The 21282-nt window shown below is 38.5% G+C and overlaps 2 protein-coding genes and 1 long non-coding RNA gene across 15 annotated transcripts in view; 2 read left to right on the top strand and 1 right to left on the bottom strand.

Moving 5' to 3' along the window:
* Nucleotides 1-1705: 1705 nt before the first annotated feature.
* LOC148409204 (uncharacterized) lies at nt 1706-12368 on the top strand. Of its 4 annotated transcripts, XM_088439848.1 has the most exons (11): nt 1706-1942; nt 2384-2525; nt 3854-4018; nt 4154-4284; nt 4520-4628; nt 4816-4877; nt 5055-5120; nt 5659-5719; nt 6457-6521; nt 6605-6716; nt 8421-12368. In XM_088439848.1, the coding sequence occupies exons 2-5, from the start codon at nt 2441-2443 to the stop codon at nt 4544-4546; spliced, it is 408 nt and encodes a 135-aa protein (XP_088295974.1). In that variant the 5' UTR covers nt 1706-1942; nt 2384-2440; the 3' UTR covers nt 4547-4628; nt 4816-4877; nt 5055-5120; nt 5659-5719; nt 6457-6521; nt 6605-6716; nt 8421-12368. The 4 variants fall into 4 exon arrangements, with proteins under 4 accessions (XP_088295974.1, XP_088295975.1, XP_088295973.1 ...); XM_088439849.1 differs by lacking the exon at nt 1706-1942 and having other exon boundaries at nt 2020-2525; nt 11985-12368; XM_088439847.1 differs by lacking the exons at nt 1706-1942; nt 2384-2525; nt 3854-4018; ... (2 more) ...; nt 4816-4877; nt 5055-5120 and having other exon boundaries at nt 5559-5719; nt 11985-12368.
* On the bottom strand, nt 6499-18280 carry LOC148409203 (uncharacterized). Of its 2 annotated transcripts, XR_015868498.1 has the most exons (4): nt 18207-18280; nt 9620-9723; nt 8404-8541; nt 6499-7331 (listed from the first exon to the last, which is right to left on the bottom strand). It is a non-coding gene; the product is annotated as an uncharacterized LOC148409203 (long non-coding RNA). The 2 variants fall into 2 exon arrangements; XR_015868497.1 differs by lacking the exon at nt 6499-7331 and having other exon boundaries at nt 7350-8541.
* map2k4b (mitogen-activated protein kinase kinase 4b) overlaps nt 15404-21282 on the top strand; it is a 56751-nt gene continuing 50872 nt past the window's right edge. For 2 of the 9 annotated variants that reach the window (XM_088439845.1, XM_088439843.1), the window contains exon 1: nt 16913-16952. Coding sequence is in view for 2 of the 9 variants with exons in the window: in XM_088439837.1 (XP_088295963.1) it covers nt 15574-15670; nt 16917-16952 (133 nt within the window). In the remaining 7 variants the exon portion in view is untranslated. Of the gene's footprint in view, nt 15671-16912; nt 16953-16999; nt 18123-20748; nt 21156-21282 lie in introns of those variants that run through there. The other 7 variants (XM_088439844.1, XM_088439842.1, XM_088439837.1 and 4 more) reach the window with 6 other exon arrangements.

Below are 21282 nucleotides of genomic sequence, written 5' to 3'. Positions count from 1 at the left end.
TTCCTTCCCTTTAATCCATAATAGAAGAAGCCTCTCCATTTTGTTGTTGACCGAGGTCTGTCCCCTTGCAAGGAAAGTCATGCCCTAAGACTTTCTTGCTTTAATAGCTTCCTTGTTCTTGAGAATTGTACCAATTGTCGAGCGGTTAGGGCCATACTCACTAGCAAGGTTAACTATGCGTGCGCCTCCTTATTTTTTTATTATCTCCTGCTTCGTTTCTATTGTCATCATCCTCTTACTTCTTCCTTTACCGCCACTTGCAATTTTAGAAATCATGTCTAACAGATAAAAGTTTGCAAAGTCTTCATAACACACCCACTAGCTTGTGCCATCAAACAAGGTGAGGGAGTTCGGCCAATAGCATATTGGCATTTCTGTGATTGACGTGACGCCGGCCAATAGCATATCGGCATCTCTGTGACTGCCTTAATTGACCAATAGCATATCGGCATTTCCGTGACATGCGAGAAAAGTTGTTTGCAGCAAAGCGAAAAAAAATAGTGCGGACACACTGACCGGCATGTTGGATGGTTCGTAAGACGAAAGGTTTTTGCATAAGAGGGGAACAAAAAACGCAGCAGTCCATGTCGTAAGATGAAAAATACGTTAAGACAGGGGGTTCGTAAACCGGGGGCCCACTGTACTTCTAATAGAATTAAAAAAGTATTCCCATCAAAACTTGCAAAAACCACATGCACATTCTGTAATGTGGTCCTGAGAAAAAAGAATATAAAAATTCACATTCGTCACTCTTCATCCACTTTCGATATTACAGCTGATCATCATTTGCTCTCCCAGTGTGTGGACATGGTAGAAAAGAAATGGATTTCTGAAAACACAAAGAAAGTATGTCTCAAACAGAAAACAAGAAGCTGAGTCTGAGGGGTGTCCTCTTACTGAAGAAATTATTTTTACTCAAGGAGTATCACAATTCTATGTGTCTGTGATGGACAGCGGCACCTCCTGCTATTGTTGTTTGAGTAGAGTGATTGTGTTCTTTGACAAAAAAAGAAATACTTGGCACTGTCCATGTTCAAAAGCTAAGATTTCTTGCCCTCATAAGTCAATTGCCAAATGGCATTTGAACCAGTACTATCCTGAACTTTTCCGAAAAGTCAAGAGCATCAACAATGAAGTGTTTGAACTTTTGGACACGCAAGACGCTCAAGATGGACCTATGGACCAGATGGGAATCATTTGACTGCAAGGGTTGATTATCTGCTCCAAAAAAATAAAAATATCAGCACTCTACCTAAAAACCTCATCCCCCATAAGATGTTTTGTGCAAAATGCCCAGGAAAGACCCCACTTTCTGATCCATTCTTAATAACACAGAAAGGAAAGATTGTCACATTCAGTGGCGTCACAGAGGGTATGTGTAATTGAGAAATTCTGTGCATTGTCTTAAGATATATATTTGTCTCAATGTAATTTGTTCTTATTTTTGTTTCAAGACATGACCACATACTGCAAGAAGTGTGGGGTATGTGGACATTTCTACCGATACCATTTATCATTTAACATTTTCTGCTTTCAAATGCTTTTACAGAATCACATTGCTGTTGGAAGGGCCTTGGACATACTAAAACAGATGAACAAAACTAAGTATCCAAATCACGACTCCATTCTACATGGCTACCTTCATTTTGAAGCACTGACAGCTCATGACTATAATTTTTCATGTGTACATTGTATGGTCCATCCACCTGTTGTGATAATGGATTTACACAAGAGGGTTGTTTTTGCATGGCTGGTAATACCATAAAAATTGTGTTTTTTTAATTGAATGTATGCATTATTCCCAGTGTTTCACTAATATTACAAAACATGCCTTACAGTGAGCAATATTGAAGATCCCCCACCTGACTTAATGGTCATGTTGATGTTGAGGCATTCTGGTACACTTTTGAGAAAGAAATTGTTTGCAAGGGATTTCTAAAAAGTAGGTTGTATACCTGGTCGCTCCTTCTGTTCCTATAACGTCAAGAGTCATGAATTTCATACAACACAAATCTTATTTTGTACTCTCAAGGTAATTGTATGAATCCTTGTAATGTGTCTCCATCCTATGATAAATGGGCGCCATGGATTGGGCCTCACACCAGAGCAGGGAAAACAATTCTCAATACTGAGTATGCCAAACTTGCAGCAAAACAGATTGTTTTAGAACAAGCAGACATTCTGATTACAGAAGAATATCTTTCTAGTGAACTGATGAATTTAAAGGTGATTTTCAACATTGTTTTAAACATGTTATACAACTGCCCTTTGCTTTCAATAATACCTACATAGGTCCTTTTTTGTGTTATGTATGTACTATTTCAGAAAATTCACATTCAGTTTAATGACTTATTAACATCTACTGCGCTTTGTATGTACACAGGCAAATACTCTAAGAAGACTAGTTCAAGAATGTGGTATCAACTCAAATGGCTCTAAGATGGACCTTCTCTTGCGTTTGAGGGAGGAGATGAAAACCAGAAGCACCTATGACAAAGTGTTCCAAAAAGTTTGGGGAGCATCGGGTAAGCATTTAATTTACAAGCCTTTCCATTCATCCAACCAAGTATTTTTGAAAAAGTATTGCTTTAATCTTTTTTTTAATATAATGTAGTAGGATTGAGGCACATCTCTTTCTTTTTTTGGAAGGTAGCTGGGCTGTAATTAAGTGTCCTTGTGGAATTGTGAACTCTGTCAAATTCTGCTGTCCTTCAAACATTTCCCAAACATCGTAATACAGTATATGATTTTGCACGAGAATTAGAAGCCCACACCAATTTACGGGAGCCAGAACGACTGCCTTTCAGCCCATTTGAAGGAAGAGTCGCTCAGTTACACCAGAGAACATTGCATTATCAAAGAAAGGGAAATTAAGCACCAGTTTGCCATGGTTGCAGCAAAAAAAAAGGACCCGCCAGATGTCAATGGCCATCCCTCAACAGGCTCTGCAGAGCATTACGCACTATATGACACATTTCATCAATACAACACAAAAGATGAAACTGATTTTCTAAGACTCATCAGAATAGTTCCTGAACTAAGAGGATGGGTCAATTCTCAGACAGCAGAGCAGCTGTTCTCTGGAATGCGCAAGAACAATTACTTTTTGACTTGTCTTTCCCCATTTAGTCATGTATTCCTGATGCACAACATCTTACACCATCATAATGAAAGACTTAATAGGCATGCCCCAGACAAGCTGAAAGAAGTTTTTAAAGGCAATATCTGTTACGGCGGGCGGAGAGAGAACCCAAGAGCACGCAGAACTGGTAAGGGCAAAGGCAGAGTGTTTATTAAACAGAAGGTGCAGGTGGTCGTGGCAAAGAGGTCTGGGGGGTTCCGGAGTCAGGAGAGCTGGGGTTTGGCCGGGAGCCGGGCAAAGGAGGAGAGAAGGGAGGGGGACTCGGGCAGACAGGTTAAGGCGGCAGGCTAGCAGGCGGTCAAAGGCAGGCAGGGTCGAAATACCAAAAATCCGGTCAATACGGCAGGCAATCTGGTGGTCAGGAACAAACAGGGTTGGGCAACGGGCAGACTGGCAGGAGAAATCGCTGGAAGGCTCGGCGTGGCACATTGAGACAATCTGGCAGGTTGTGAATGGAAATGACCGGGCTTTATACTGGGTGGGTGAGTGGTGCAGGTGTTATTGTTTGGGGCTGATTAGCAGGAGGGCTGAGCAGGTGAGGCTGAAGTGAGATGGCTGAACTGGTGAACTGTGACAATATCACCCTTGACTCAGACAAAAAAGCCATTCTCGGTATGAGTTTTTTAATAAAACAAAAATAAGATACTGTATTTAATAAAAAGAAAATGTATATGGCTGGCCTATTTTTTAAATTTTTTTTTGCCTTTTCAGCCTGCAGCGTATCTCTGGCATCAGCGATCACAGAAGCCACTTGCATCTCTGCACACTCCCTCACTTCTACATCCTCCAGCATTTCTACACACACCTGTGTCACAGTTGCCACCAGCATCTCTACACACTCAAGCATCGCTCTAGCCCCCAACTCATTGACTAGTGGTATTTTTATTTTTTTTAGCCTTTGCTTTATTGAAAAGGAACAAACAACGCACCAAATATTGTCTGACTGTTACATCCAGCATTTAATCAAAGATTGACACATTTTCTGTGTTTCCTCATTACATTGCATTTTAGGTACTATTCAAAATTCAGACATGGAAGACATCTGTGGTGACCAGTGTGAATCATGGACAAAGACCTCTAACCTGTTGCCTTGTCGCACCACATGGACAACACATGGGCATCATCCCCTTCAAGATCATTTGGTATTTTGAGTTACTACTTTTTAATATTTACACATTGTTTTTTTTTTTTTTTTTTATTGAGCTGCAATTGTTCAAATGACAGAAGGCACAAATATCAACATTTCATTTATCAAACAATCAGATGTAAATGTTTTCTTCCTAACAGCTCCAAATTCATAGTCATGCCTTCAAATTTTAGTTTTGACTTTTTATTTAGAATTATTATTGTTTTATTTTATACTTCTGTTATTTGTAGGTAAAATATGTGCCAGCCAATAAGTGAAATCATCATTAAGGATCGTTACACTTGCCTCACACGAGAGAATCTCTTAACCCTTGGACTGCAAAGAGAAATGGATTCAATGGTTTGGATAGAACCTTTTTTATTTGAAAGTATTCCACACATGATTAAAAACACAATAATATTTTGACAGGTGGGGAATGCTTGCTTGAGGCTTGGCACTACTAATACACTGTAATTGTGGGATATTTAACAAGGGAACAAGTAGTTATCGTGTGATATTCCGTAAGGGAAAAATGTCACATTTATAGATCTCAGTATTCCACCGACTTGGCTTCCACCTACATCGTGTGACCCTCTCCTCTCTCTTCCAGTGAGTAAACACCTAACTGACACCACTTTTAATGTTTCAATGTGTGAAAATCTCATGAATCTTTAAACGTTAAAGAATACATCTCAAAGTGATACTAACACACACAGGTATATTTAATTGAAGTCCTCATAAAATTTCATAATTCATCTACAGTCTTTTTTCTATCCTACTTTAAAGGAGAATTCCTCCGAAAAGGATGCTTTGATTTTCTCTCTCTGGACACGTGGGCACTATCTGCTGTGTGTAAGTGAATTTAAAGTATTGTTAAAGAAGAAAGCCATTCTTTTTTTTAATTTGTATTTATTTATTTATTTATTTTTGTGGAATTGTGACGTGGGTACATTCTACATTATAACAGAAGAAATCTTTTGAATTATTCCCATAACTATTTTTCTTAAAGGTAATGAAGCCACTTATAAAACAGATATTGTTCATGGACTCTCTAAATCAGAACGACAGACAAGGCTTCAGACACAAACCCTATCGATCCATCTTAAGGTTTCTAAAAGAGAAAAAAAAAAAACGTTTGTTGCATGTCTCATACATCAGGCTTGCCCAAAAATCATTTTGTTTTTGGACAGTCTCGTTCCTTAGACTTGCCCAAAACTTTGCTAACTGTTGTTCATGGGCAGTCTCGTTCATTAGACTTGCCCAAAACTGTGCTAACTACTGTTCTTGGACAGTCTTGTTCCTCAGACTTGCCCAAACTCTGTTGACTGAAATTGTGTCAGTATTTTTATTTAATTATTCCTTTATTTATATTTTTTTATATTAATACCAGGAGTATTGCACAGCATGTTTTACCAGGAGCATGGGCAGAGTGCTCAGGCTTGGCTATCAAGGTAAAATATTTGTTGCAACATACTGTATCTGTTTCCATTACTGGTGTATGTCATGTTTTGGGCTGTTGCAACGTCATTTAGTTTCTATTACCCCTTGGAAGTCACACTCATATTTCAATTGAATATTTAAGATGTTAACATTTGTACCGTGCTTTATGATCATGATATAAACATGTTTACAGGGGCTTCCAGGACAGTATTTTGGCATAATTGACTGTGGAATCTTCATGATAATGGTGACTGAAAGTTTGCCCCTGAGGAAATGATGTACTGTAACAGTGATTTATATTCCATATACTGTATTCATCTTTTACCCCTTCAGTAGCTTTAGACTCATTTATGTATATGTGTAGGTGAAAAGCCCATAATGACAGGAGAAATGTTTTCGTACTCGCTGTGCCTCACCCTGTAACACAAAAAGCTCTTTGTTTTGGTTCATAAGCTCTTTGCTTTGGTTCATGACCTATTTTTTGACAAGGGATTTTTTCCCTTTTCAATCAACTTACCAATGTCATACACAGAAAATTATATATATATATATATATATATATATATATATATATATATATATATATATATATATATATATATATATATATATATATATATACACACACAATTTGTTCCACTTTCCTTTTTACATGTTTCCATTCCTTTACTTTTTATTGTTTTCTGAGTTTTTTTATGTTGATGTGGCCTTGCAGCTTATTGAAATTTTATCACACTTGTTTTTTCAGCATGACATGCCACACCTGTGTAGGTGGTGGTGCACCATACTAATGGAAAATTTGGAGATTGAAGGGTACTGGCATTTTAAAAGGAATGTTTGCATAGTAAGACTAATGGATAGCATATTTGTAAATTATAATAATTTCATCTTTGCAGTTATGGTCGCAGATTTGCCCATTTCACCAAGGAGGGGATTGAAATGGCCAGTGGCTTATTAAAGCCCATCTTCCGCGTCACCAAACAGAGGAAGTTTAGGGAGCTGTTCACGGTAAGATAGAATAGAATTTTACAGACTTGAATTAAGTTGGGCAAATTTTCATTGCGTGCACATGTCCAAAGCATAATTTAGGGGGTGAAGGACAATTAGGAGCTGAATAGCTCACTAGTTACCTGTTATGTCCCAGTCTAGGGGCCTAGGACACAACACGAGCAAAAGGCTCCGCCTTCCCCAACTCCCAAGCAGCCAGCAGATGAACACGGTGTTTGGTGAACAAAAGATATATTTATTTACATGAAAAAGGGGTTACTGAAAATAGGAGCAATTAACTCAGGGTGAACCAAGGCCAAAACAACAAACAAACAGTCCTGTCTGGGAAATAACTAAGCTAACCTAACTAACGAAACAACCAAAAGACAATATGCTTACCTCCCTGGCTTCCATGAACAGGAGGAAAGAAAAGGTACAACAAAAATGGCAGTTCACCCCTACTGCTCTGATTACACCAACAAATATCCTGACAAAACAACTGGGTGGCTGGTTGGGAGCGAAGGAGGACGATGAGTCGTCTGCCATCTCGGCTCAATATATAACAGGTGTACACTCGACAGCAGCCAATCATGGGCCCTCCTGGTTCCGACCAATCCTTGCGTTGCTGTGGCACACCTAGTTGCATAAGAGATGCAAGGAAACACAGGGGAAAAAAGAAACAACGTAAAATGGGGCGCAGCGAGGATGGGTGAAATGCACATCAACACCTTGGCAGACTCAAAAGCAGCCTGACAAGCGGGGGACCAAACGAAGAGTTTCAGGGGACTTACAAGACCTGTGAGAAGAGCCACTACCTCAGAGAAATTGTGACAAAACGCACGATAATAGCCACACATTCCAAGAAAACGGCGTAGCGCCCTCTTGGACTGTGGAACTGGGAAATCGACAATGGCTTGTACCTTCTCGGTCAACGGACGCACCTGCCCTTGTCCTACCTGTTTACCGAGATAGGTAACAGTGGCTTTACCGAATTCGGATTTAGGGAGATTGAGCGTGAGGGATGCCTCACGGAGACGACTGAAAATGAGGGACAGCGTGTGGACATGCTCAACCCAGGTGGGAGAGTAAGCCACTACGTCATCTAGATAGGCTCACAGTTTTCAACACCAGACAGTACCTACGCATGAGACGTTGAAATGTCACAGGCGCATTACACAACTCAAAAGGCATAACTGTATACTGGAGGAAGTGGTCAGGTGTGACCAAAGCTGAAACTTCCGAGGCCCGCGGTGTTAAGGGCACTTGCCAGTAGCCTTTTAGTAGATCCAATTTTGTCACAAAGTTCGCAGAGCCTACTCGATCAACACAATCTTCCATCCTGGGGAGTGGGAAGGAGTCAGGTTTAGTAATGGCATTTACTTTCCAATAATCATTACAGAACCGAGGGGTATTATCGGGTTTCGGAACCAAGATGCAGGGTGAGCTCCACGCACTAGTGCTAGGAACAGTAAAACCATGTTTCAACAAATAATGTACCTCCTGCTGCATCATAGCCCGTTTAACTGGGTTTATGCGGTACGCGTGCTGTTTAATGGGTCTATGGGCCTCCACATCAGTGTCATGGTACAGTACAGTCGTTTGACGGGGGTGGTCAGCGAAAAGTGGCAGGTTCTCATTAATCAGAGTGATTATATCTGCGCGGACCAAATCAGACAAATGAGACAGAAACTCTTCCAAGTTACTTAACATCTCAAAATTCCTCAGACGAGCGGCCAGCATCAATCCACTTTTCTCGGTTAACCCGCCATCAGCCGGATTGTACTGAGGAGGAGCGGCGGACACAGACAACACGCTCGCAGCAGGAGACGGCGAGGGGATACCCTCTCTGGAAAAGTAAAGTTTCAGCATGTTAATGTGACATATTCTGGATTTTCTTTTCCGATCGGGAGTTTGCACAACATAGTCTGTGTCACAAAATTTTCTCTCCACTGTGTATGGGCCAGAAAATCGAGCCTACAAGCTGCATCCTGGCAACGGGAGCAGCACCAACACCTTGTCACCTAGCTGGAATACACGGAGGACAGATTTTTTTGTCATAACGACGCTTCATTTTAGTTTGGCTGTGTGCCAAATTATCTTGGGCTAACTGACACACCTGGTGGAGACGCACGCGAAAAGAACTGACATAATCCAACACATTATGCTCAGTTTGGGGTGACTCAGACAGCCATTTTTCTTTTAGCAGCTGAAGGGGACCACGCACTGTATGACCAAACACCAAATCACAGGGACTGAAACCTAGAGACTCTTGGGAAGTTTCACGCACGGCAAATAACAAAAGAGGGAGGCCCTCATCCCACTCTCTGTTAGACTTGAGGCAGTATTTGCGTATCATGGACTTTAAGGTTTGGTGGAAACTCTCAAGCGCGCCTTGGGACTCTGGATGGTAAGGACTGGATTTTACATGTTTTATGTTAAACTGTCATCACTTGAGCAAACAGTTTTGACATGAAATTAGTACCTTGATTACTTTGAATTGTTTTCGGCAGGCCGAAAGTAGAAAAGAATTTCGTGAGAGCCTTCACCACCGGTTTGGCCTTAAGAGTGCGCAGCGGGATAGCCTCCGGATATCGTGTTGCAGCACACATCACAGTCAGAATATAGTGATGTCCAGTTTTGGTTTTTGGCAACGAGCCCACACAGTCTACCAGCACTCGTTCAAACGGCTCCCCAAGCACCGGGATTGGATGCAGAGGGGCGGGTGGAACCGGTTGGTTGGGCTTTCCAACGATTTGACACGTGTGGCATGATCGGCAGTATTTCACGACGTCACCTTTCAAACCCGGCTAAAAGAAATTGTGCAACACACGGTGATAGGTTTTCTTAACACCCAGGTGGCCCGCTAAGCCAGAGTCATGTGCCAGACTAAGAACATGCGCACGGTAGCCGTTTGGCACAACCACCTGGTTAACAGCGCGTAATGCATTGGAGTCGGGACTGCACCATCTCATCAGGGCACCATTGTCCAGAAAAAACGCACAGGGTTGGCAGTCTTCCTCGGCGGCTACTACAGAGGAGAGACACAAAGTTAGAGACGGATCACTTTTCTGCGCATTAATCAACATTTCTCTTGTTACATCCAAACTTAGCTCTGCGTCTGCAGGAAAAAAAATCAGGCTTGTTGACACATTTTACCCGCGTGCAGTCAGTAGGGGGAGACACCGAAACGGAGGGCTCACCCTCACCTAATGTAGCCATAAAAGACTCACAGCTTCACCCAATTTTCGAGCCTGGGCGTGCGTAATGGCACACACAGGAAACACATTTGGCAAAAACAAAGAATCAAGGGCGGGATAGCAAGCAGACGAAACCGAAATGGGATCCAGAATGACTTCGGGCAGAGGAAACACATTCCCTCCGGCCAAAACAAAATGCCACTAATCGGAAACTGTGGGAGCACGGCAACTTTCACATGTCCCGACACAAGCGGTGAATGCAAATGGACCATGATGAGTGGAGATTGTCATTGCGTGCAAATGTCCAAAGCATATGTTATCCTTTTCACGTGAATATAAGGATGAACATCATAAAAATAACCACCCGACTTCTCTGGAGGAAATGGTCCCTTCCATCTGCTAGGCAAGCAAGAAAATCTTTTTTCAAGATTTGGGGGTGAAGCACAATTAGGAGCTGAATAGCTCACTAGTTAACATAAAGACATACAGGAATTACAGAGTTGCTGAACTTGTAAATGTGAAAGTTTAGCAGTGTTTTACTCCGTCCTCTTGATGGATTCTAAACATTGTACAACGTTCCAATGATTAATGATATCGTTACCTGGCTAATGTCACATTCCCTACTTATTATAGGCCTACTTTGTGCTTATAAATGCAGTGACATAGGAGATAATCATGCAAGATGATTAATTATAATTAAATAATCAATGAAGGGCATGGTGGACTGACGGACTACTAATGCTTCTGACATTGTTAATCCGCCGTTAATTTTGGGCATTCCCATCATTCGTCGGTCCTGCGGCAAAGCCGGCATCCGTAGGACTGACGAACAGTCTGTCAGCGCTGACGGAGTGCCGACCTCTGAAAACAAACAACACATTTTTATTAAATAATTCCTGGAGCAATTAATGGAAACGCATAATTTCTTTCGCATTGTGGCACAGTTTGGGTTCATTTAGTTTATTGTTGTAAAATTTCTACGTTAGTTCATTGATTTTCTACTATAGGAAAAAAAAGAAGTTCTTTTCTTACGTCAGCTTTATTTTTTTTTTTCTTTTTTGAATGGTACATTTTAAATTTGGTACATTTAATTTGTGTTCTTATATTGTAAGGGGGTTATGTGATAATACCAAAAGGAAAGCAGTTTTTGTTTTTAGTAGGGGTTGTTATACAGTTACAATTTTCTTTCAAGAAACTCATTCGTGTAGTGATGATGAAAAGTTTTGGAAATCTCAATGGGGTGTTTTTCTCATGGCTCCAATCATTCCGCTGGAGTTGCAGTATTACTGAATAGATTTAATGGTGATGTGCTGGAATCTGATGCTTCAGAGGAAGGACGTTGGATTATTTTAGTGTTAAAGGTGGACAATCTTCTGTTTATCATTTGCAATGTTTATGGACCAAACAGGGCAGTCTCAGGCAAACAAATGTTCTCTAAACTGTCTTTAAAATTGGATGATCTTAAAGGAAGATACAAATAACCCATTCTTATAATAGGAGGGGATTTCAACAATGCTCCAGATGATGAGATGGATCGGTGGCCTCCTCGATCATCATTAGCATTGGGTTTTAAAACAACATTATTTTTAAATGATCACCTCCTGCTTTCAGATGCTTGGAGATTGTTGAATCCCAATGTCAAAGACTACACATGGATGAACTGAAAACTGAAAGGTTTACAGTTCATTTCAGAAGTTTCTCATTCTCATGCCCCACTATCTGATCATAAAATGATATGTCTTAGATTGAAGGGTTCTAAAGAAAAACAAAATATTTGAGGATATTGGAAATTAAATAACACTATCTTAAATGATGCAAAATTTAAAGAATGTGTAGAGTTACTTTCAAAAGATATCTTTAATAAAGACGGAATGAGTGTGATTCAAAAATGGAAATTCTTCAAATTTAAAATTAGAGAAACTGCAATAATGTGTAGTAAAGATATAAAAAAATACTAGCAAAGAAGATTTGTTGATGACTACAGTCTTTAAATTCAAAACAAGACTTATCTGAAGATGATTTAACAACACTTAAAAGTCTCTGAGAAGAACTTGACAAAATGTTGTCATGTGTTTGCTCTGTGCCTCGGCAGTGTTCAATTGTGCCACGCGGGGGCGGAGTCACCAGCCTTGCACACCTGTTCCCCATCACCCATCAGGGTCTTTTTAAGGCTGGTTGCTACAGGAGAGCGACGCTGGGTTATTCCTTCACCATACTACCTGCGCCCAGTGAACTCTCATACCTCGCGTCCTTCTCACTTGCGATCTTTTTGTTGGTACTTTTCCGTAGTCGTATTTTTGCTCGCTTAATGTTTTCTGTTGTTACTTTGTTCCTAGTTGTTCCCCTGTAGCCTCCGCCCCCTTGTTGCCTTACTCCTCAGTTGGACTGATCCCACCTAGACGTTCTCGTCTCTCCCTTATTTCTTATTTTGTGACTTTTGTTTGTACTTTCCCATTCCCTTTTTGGACACCCTTATTTTCCATGCCTGATGTGCGCCTTCTGTTGTAATAAACTCTTTGAACCCAACCCCTCGGTTGTCGGTCGTATCCTGTTTGGGCTCGGGGTCCCCCGTGACAAATGTATGTGAGTCTGGCCAAGGGCGCTTTTATCAAGTCCAAAGCTAAGTGTTGAGAAGAGGGGAAAAAATTTCCAGTTATTTTTTTGGTTTAGAAAAAAGAAACAGGAAAAGGAATAAAATTACCTCTCTTAATATAAAATGGTACCATCAGTTCAGATCCTAAAAGTATAGCAAACTATGTTACCTCTTTTTATAACAATTTGTATACATCCAAATTTGATTTTGTGAAGTGTGAAACCTTTATAAGACATATTCAAAGATTTACTCCACAGATTTTTCAGGAATCCAAATTGATCTGTGAAGATGAGCTTTCATGTTCAGAAATCACAGATGCTGTGCACTATATGAGGTTAAGAAAATCACCTGGAAGTGATGGTCTCTCAGTATAATTTGATTTATGTTTTTGGAATTTGATTAAGGACATTCTATTGCTAACGTTTAAAGAATGTATACACAAGCAGGAGATGACAACAACCATGAAGAAAGATCTGAATACCTTAATACCTAAGCCAGATAAAGATAATCTTTTAATTGATAATTGGAGGCCTATTTCACTTTTAAACATAGACTATAAAAATTTTATCACAAATTTATGCTAAACGTCTAAAAAATAAACTAGAAGAAATTATAAGTGAAAAACAAAATGGTTTCATGGCCAAACGTCATATTACCTCTAATATTAGATTGATATTAGATTTACTTGACTATTCAAATTACATAAATTCAGATGCATTATTTGTGTTTCTTGATTTTTATAAGGCATTTGATTCGATTGAACATTCTTTTATTATACAAGCCCTAAAAATCTTTGGTTTTGGAGAGAATTTTATTAGGAATATTGCCATGTTTTACAAGGACATAAAAAGCTCCGTCATTTAATATCCCAGTATTTCCGGGAGATTTTCAATTTCTAGGGGTGTACGTCAAGGTTGTCCTATTTCTTGTTTTTTATTTTTGAATGCTGGTGAACTTTTGTCTTTAAATATTTCACACAATGCACTTATTCAAGGTTTAACAATTTTTAATAGAGAGATCAAAATTACATAGCTAGCTGATGATACGGTATAATTTCTTAAGGGTAGGCTGCAAATACAGACTGTACTACATGAAATTGGTGTTTTCTCTGAGGCTTCGGGCTTAAGCTCAATATCAACAAAAGCAAAATTCTATGCTTGTATGAGACTAATGAGAAACTTATGGTCGATATTCCTGTTAAGCAATGTGTCAAATATCCTGGTTTTCATGTTTCGAAAGATTTAACTCTGGAAAAAAAACAACTAAATTTTATTCCTAAAATTAAGAAAACCAGGTCAATTCTTAACATGTGGCTCCAGAGAGATCTTTCAATTTATGGAAGAGTATTATTGTCAAAAGCTGAAGGTGTGTCAAGACTTGTTTACCCTGCTTTGTCACTTTTTGTCAATGATGGGTTCTGTAAAGAAATTAATGATTTGTTTATTAAATTTGTGTGGAAAAACAGGCAACATCACCTTATTAAAAAAGAAATACTCAGTTTGGAGAGGGCACAAGGAGGATTGAAGATTTTGGATTTTGTCAATCTAAACCATACCTTTAAGATCAAATAGCTTAAAAACGGTTTGGAATTCCCAGAATCACTATGGAATTTCTTACCTCACAATATATACAAAAAGATAGGTACTTTAAAGTTTCTATTGGAATGTAATTTTAATGTTTCTAAATTGCCGGTAAAACTTTCAAAGTTGCATCAACAAGCTTTGCTATCTTGGAAATTGTGTTACGTTCACAACTTTTCACCGCATTAGGACATCATTTGGAACAATGGTAATATCATTGTTAAAAATAAGAGTATATATAAAGACAACTGGATTGAAAGGGGTATAATATTTGTTAAAGATTTGTTTGATAAAGGTAACCTATATGGTTATGTTGATTTCCTTAAAGCTAAAACGTTTGTGGTTTCATACAAGGATTTTGCTTATGTTTTAAAGGCTATTCCTACAGGTTTAATTGAGTTAATGAAATGTCATTTGGGATCTCAAGGTGTTAATATACAGATGCCTAGATTACTAGTTGGAGGTATATCAATAATGGGCAAAAAATGTACAAACAAACATATAAGAGCTGAACTTCAAAATTGTAACAAGATTTCACCCAGAGGGAAATCTTTTTGGAACTCACAATTAGACAACATTAATTGGCGTAAATCGTGGTTAAACCCCTTTCAATTCTGTATTTCCAACAAAATAAATAAATTCATTTTAAGATTTTACACATTTACCCATGTAATATAATTGTTTCCATATTTGCTGAAATTGAGGTTAAATGTAATTTCTGCAATACTGAGACTGAAACAGTTTTACATTTGTTTTGTTATAGTCCTTTCACATCTTTGTTTTGGAAAGACATTGAGGTGTTTATTTTCAATAGAACTGGGCAATCCATAAAAATTATGCCGAAAGAAATCATCACAAAATTTGAATGTAATAATAAGTATTTGAGTTATATGACTCTTATTTTATTATTAGGTAAATTTCACATTCACAAGGCCAAATTTGTTAAGACCCTTCCTAATTTTATTCTATTTTTTTGTTTGACTTTGAAATGTACATTGATACATTAACTGAAATAGCAAACAAAACAAGTGAACATACTTTGTTATATTTTGAAAAAATATTTATTACAATCCCATTCCATATTTAATTTAATTTCACTTAATTTGTATCTATTTTTTAGTATCTCTGTTTGCTGTTCATTAATATTGTATTATGTTGCTGACTTTGTAATGTATGTTTATATCTGTGGCAAAAAAATAATAACTTGAATTTACCGCTCTTTAGTTGCGTGCAGGAAACCGCAAATGAAAGAGATGGGCGGTGTAATTAGACCGTTGCTGTGGAAGTAAATTAAATAGATGGACTAATAAATAGAATTAACTAAAATGTATTTTTATTGGAAAAACGTGGATATTTCTGGGAGTGCTTCTGGTGTGTCCGACTGTACATGAAGGCAGCCTTAGCCTTATCTCAACCGCTGCGTTGGACTTGCGCAGTGTCCGGCCTGGAGGCGCAGAGAGAGCGAAGTTTAACCATCCGCATTGCTGCCGCCGGAACCCAACACAACAATGGCGACTTCAAGTCCTGACAGTAACTCCTCTAGCATCAGCATTGTAGGATCCGCGTCGCACCAATTCCACCAGCAGACACATAGCAGTATGCAAGGTATGCCGCTAACTTATTAATCTTGAATACAGTATTTTAAGACTGGAGCTGTTAGGAAATGTGGGAAATTGTAGCGCCCATAAATCGGAACTGCTTTAAATTAGATAGATTTTCATCAGATTGAGCTGTGAAGATTTTTCAAAATAAAACTTAAATTGTTGTTGGATTCTAAACTAAATGTTACGACACGCGAGTAAACCAATGCAATATTACTCAAATATAAGACATATCGGCGTGAAACGTCTTATGAAAACCCTGGCGCGTTTTTGTGGTTACGAAAAATACTAATAAGATTATAAGTACCCGATTACATTGAAGTGTACCTTTTTTTCCGTTTTGGTTTAGCTAGCTTCAATCATCTCCACAACTACCAGCTATCATGTTAGCAATGTTGCAGTAGCCTCCTTTAGCTGATACATCGCCGGGCCTATTTGGCATCGTGGGGGGCTTGTGTTGCCTGGGCCGCATTAGTACAAAAAGTCTAAGGTGTATAAAAAGGCAAATAATTTATCTATTAAGTTAATATGGTGTCAACGTCGCTGACAGTGTTTACGTTCTTCTTATTAGCAGTGAGCAATCCAGGCCTGTATTGAAAGTACTGCATTTCTTCTCAGTTAGGCCACTGTTCTTTGCACTATATCTTATTACTAATGAGCTACAAATAAATTACAGGATACTACACGCGTTTAAGTCACTCGACCCTTATAATTAATTGGTAATGAATGACCTGAGCCAATTAAATGCCCCTAATGCAGTACACATTTCGATCAAGATTATATATATATATTTTTAATGAAGCAATGAACACAATCTATATTGCCTGTAAATCTGCTTTTAAACCTGGCATGTTATTAGGTGTGTTATCTAATCTTTACGTGTAGTACTTTTATTAAAGTCTATTTAGCGCAAGAAGACTAATCTCTGTAATGAATTCCCAGCTGCAAATTTTGGATCTTGATTATAGTTCCGAAAAACAAATCTGTCAATGTGCTGACACACTGGTGTCTCACTTATTTAATGACGATTTTTTTTTTCTTCCAATGACAAGAGATTGATGGTGCATTAGACACCATCGGGTTCGGTATGGGAGTGTGAATGGTTGCTGATGGATGATGTTTCCATTGAATGATTTACCCCGCCCCATATGTCATGACATGATAAACAGCAACTCTATTCCCAAATTTGTATTTGCATAATCTTATTCTGTCTCATGTGTAGTTTCAAATCTTTCATCTAAACCCCACAGAAATCAACAGCTGCTGGAGGTGTCAAAATGAAACAGGTATTCACATTTATCTTACTAGGCTTAATTCACATTTTTAGTTTTTCTTTGGGTCTTTTCGACAAACAAGATTAAGATACAAATAATGTCCCAAACACACCCTTTCTGTTATGGTATTATTAATGTTTTTGTTGTTGATGATGTTTTTTTTTTTTAAATTTATATAGTTAAACCTTGATTCATGACAAGCGTGTCACAAAGAAATATTACTCAGCTTATATAATCACGCAATATATAATCAACATTTACTGCTAATGTCACATTCAGTATTTTTCTTACTGGTATCGTTCTGTTTTTTGCTCTAAATTTGTTCTCAGTATGGCTTCCCTGAAAGTTAAATATTCAAGCGCTAGTACTTGTTGGAAATTTAATCATGTTTCGGATGAAAGATGAAGTACTTTGTCTTAACTAAACAGGACAATGTTCACGACTTTCATTTTGCTTCATAGTTTGCTTTAGGTCAGGGGTCACCAACCTTTTTGACACTGCAAGCTACTCATTTGGGGACTGATAAATGCTAAGAGCTACCGTTTGGAGACACACTTCTCTTTTTTTTTCTGCCATTGTAATCCTTGATATAGACATTAGGTCAAATGTCCGTCAGCTCCCCACACCCCTTTTTGCTTACTGAAATATAATTCAACGGACTTGGATGTTTATCTGCTGTATTGCTGCCTCTTTATAGTGCAAACTGCAATCAGCCTGCAGTCATTCTGAAAATAGTCACTTTACAGCACCATCAAGCAGTGGAGAAATCTGTTCAGTTAACCCATTTAAGCCAAAAACTTTTCCTGCACATAAAAACATCCAACTCCTATGCCATTGGTAATCCTTTGAAATAATCAAGTATTTAAAAAAAAAGTGAGTTGATGAAAAGGTGTGTTTTATGACCAGCCACAACAATATAATTGTGCTGGAACTAAACTAGTTTCATTTAAACAATTTTGATTGTTCTGTTTCACATTGTGGTTTGATGGGGATGTTGTTTTGTCCTGCCCAAGAGGCTCTGCCGTCGGTCAGTTGAAGATCGCCGTTCTACATTTAAACACCTCGTTCGTGGCAAAGTTGAGAAATTATATGTCTTTTTACTATTCTGTCTAGTTTGACAGCGACATCAAACAAGGACAGAATAATAATTATTAATTGTGCAAACACACCAAACCAATTTGAGTAAGTATAAATGCATATATCATCTTTAAGATCACGTGTATGAAAAATCTTTGTTTTGTGTTTATTTTAACATACTTTACTAACCTTTTGTTTGGGAGCTTTGAGGCTGTCATCTTTTTCTTTAAGTGCAACCACAAAGTAAACAGCTCTGGCCATGTGACAATATTCTCTAAACATGTGACATTGCACACATTTCAACTACACATGGTAGTTTTTCAGTACTTCATGCAACATGATTGAAAAACCATTTATAGAGCCTCATAATTCAAATTTTCTTCATGGTCACTTTTGTGACCAATGAGTTGAAATGGGTTAAGTGAATAAACTGGGTTGGTTCAATTCACTTCTTGTCATTCACAGCTATAACACAGCTGACTTTACCAGAGATGTATTTGTAGTTGGTCGTTTTCTTAATCTTGGTTTCAGGTTTCCTGCTGATAAGAGCATTCTGGAATCCATTTCCACTGCAAGGCAGTCAGTATTTCAAGTCACCAATGAGTGCGGATCAAATGTGAATTCTATCTCAATTGGCTCTTGGCCAAGAAATGCAAGATAGAAGTTTTATAATTCCCTTTGTATAGAGCTTTTTTTCATAACTTCTACCTCGGCAATACCTTTGTTTTACTTACTATTGTATGTGACAGATAAAATTTAGACAAACATTAATGAAACAGTCTTCTATAGTTGTAGGGTAGGCAGTTATAAATGAGAACTAACAATCACCATTTGAGTGTCATGCTAAGCATTATAATGCCATCCAGTGGACTTGATTGCTATTTGCACTCTCGCCCCCTGCATTCACTCAGTTGCAGGGATAATAAAGATAATTTTATATTATAGCCTTGGGTTAAACCTCTTAGCTTGCTTTGATTTGTGTTACACTAATATTGTTGTGTTGTGTTTGACGGACCGGCAATGATGGAAAGGGGGCGGGGCTTTGACGAATGGCCAATGTAGGACCAGCAAAAAATGTAAATTGCCCACCTCTGGTAATTTGATAATAAAGGCAGGTAATGTGGATTAAGGTGTGGCTACATTTAGTTTTAAGTAAATCTGTAAAACAAGGTAACCATAACTTTGACTATAAGTTCCACTGTATCCACTTATTTATTTTGGTTTGCAAATCAAATCCCATGTCAAATGAAGTTCATGAACCGAGGTTTGACTGGAAACTGCATCTATATATACATAGTGATTCATAGTGATGTAAATATATATATATATATATATATATATATATATATATATATATATATATATATATATACACACACACACATACACTGGGCCCCAGTTTTACGAACTTAATCCATTCAGCGGCTATGCTCGTAACTCGAACTGCTCGTATGACGGGCAATCCAAACCTATGTTAATTAGTGAATGCGTGCAACGCGTGCGAAAACTTTAGGTAAGAACATCACGACTTCATACATATATTAAAAATTTGTAACATAATCTACTGTACAGTTAAATTAAATAACATAAATATACAAAGGAAAAATGACATTTACCTTTGGGGCGACGTGACTTGAGCTGGGTGGAGGCGGAGGGGAGCAGAGACGAACCCACAGAATTTATTGATTTATTTTCTTAAACGAGAACATATCACCGGCGATTTCCTTCTCTTTAATCCATAATAGAAGAAGCCTCTCCATTTTGTTGTTGACCGTGGTCCGTCCCTCGGCAAGGAAAGTCTTGCCCTTAAAAGATTGCCAAGCGGTTACGGCCATACTCACGAGCAAGGTTAACTATGCGTGAGCCTCCTTCGTTTTTTTTTTTTTTTATTATCTCCTGCTTTGTTTCTATTGTCATCATCCTCTTACTTCTTCCTTTACCGCCACTAGCAATTTTAGAAGCCATGTCTAACATAAAGTTTGCAAAGTCTTCACAACATTCCTTCTTCCGTTTTTGACTCATTTTCTCTCCTTCCTTCCATCCCGACAAGCTGTGCCATCAAGCTAGATGAAGGCGTTCGACCAATAGCATATCTGCATCTCCGTGGCTGACACCGTGACTGAAACAGTGACTGTGACATTGTAAGAGCAATAGCATATCAACAATAACGTGATGAGCGTGAGCAGGTGATTTCGTTACTGTAGTGAAGCGAAATCAATTGTACGGACACAATGACCGGCAACGCGTGCAAGAATTTGGGTAAAACCATCACGATTTTATACACATATTAAAAATTAGTAATATAATCTACTGTGCAGTTAAATTAAATAACATAAACATTCAAAGGAAAAATGACATTTATTTTGGGGCGACGTGACTTGAGCTGGGTGGATGCCAGGTATGGCAAGAGTACCCCAAGACAAGACATAAGTAGCAGCATATGACAAGACAATCCAAGAGTACGAGACAAAGCAACTCTGACTGTGGTTGTCCCAGTTGTGTGCATTTGAGGTAGTTGTTATATTTCTAGGTCTAATCGCTAATGCAATAGAAGTATAATTATAAATAAATATGGGAGCAGCAAGTCTGTGCAAATTTTGCAAGTGCATGAGCAAAGTTTGAGTTTTGATGGGGGGGTGGGTCCAATGACCTAAACCATCTGCCAGCTAGGTGTTTCTTCTGGCTGGGGCTGAGTGTGGGAGGGAGGAGGGGTGAGAGAGAGAGAACATTGCATAAGATACTTGGCCATTGCAATTTTGATGATATTATAAAGCTTGAAAAGGTGGTAAAGGGAATGTCAATAAAAGGGAAGAATAATAAGTCCAAGCAAAACTGTGAAACGTGTACACAAGGAACATTTACACAAGACAGAAACAGAGAGGCAGATGTTAAAGCTAAATCGGTACTAGCCTCCTGACGACCAGTAGTTCAAATTTGTCCTCTGTAGAGGACATTTCTAAACCTAAATATCTCCCACCCAGTTCATCCAATCGCATTGATTTCTTTTGTGCTCTATAGAGGACATTCAGAGTTTTCCAATGATACCAAACTTGTAGGGGTGGGGCTTTGTTACCTTGACTACACCGTAGAAGAAAATGGCTTCCCTCAGTGCAAGCACTTTTTATGGGAAGAGGAAAAGTAAGTGTTCAATACTTTTTAACAAACACATTTTGTCTTGAAATGCTGTTGGCATTTTATTTATAAGACTCTTATGAACACGTTAAAGTGTTTTTTGAGTTATTTTAAGTGTATTTGAGCCTAGTAT

Source organism: Hippichthys cyanospilos, chromosome 17 (genome assembly GCF_059441005.1).
Source record: "Hippichthys cyanospilos isolate Australia breed blue-spotted pipefish chromosome 17, RoL_Hcya_1.0, whole genome shotgun sequence".
NCBI lineage: Eukaryota > Metazoa > Chordata > Actinopteri > Syngnathiformes > Syngnathidae > Hippichthys > Hippichthys cyanospilos.
This window is presented reverse-complemented; position numbering and strand designations above follow the sequence as displayed.

Coding starts and splice junctions, on each gene's coding strand:
- LOC148409204 (XM_088439847.1), top strand. CDS start 6,463: ATGCCACACCTGTGTAGGTGGTGGTGCACCATACTAATGGAAAATTTG. Junction 6,522..6,604: donor GAAAATTTGGAGATTGAAGG/GTACTGGCATTT, acceptor TCATCTTTGCAG/TTATGGTCGCAGATTTGCCC. Junction 6,717..11,984: donor AGTTTAGGGAGCTGTTCACG/GTAAGATAGAAT, acceptor GTGCCTCGGCAG/TGTTCAATTGTGCCACGCGG.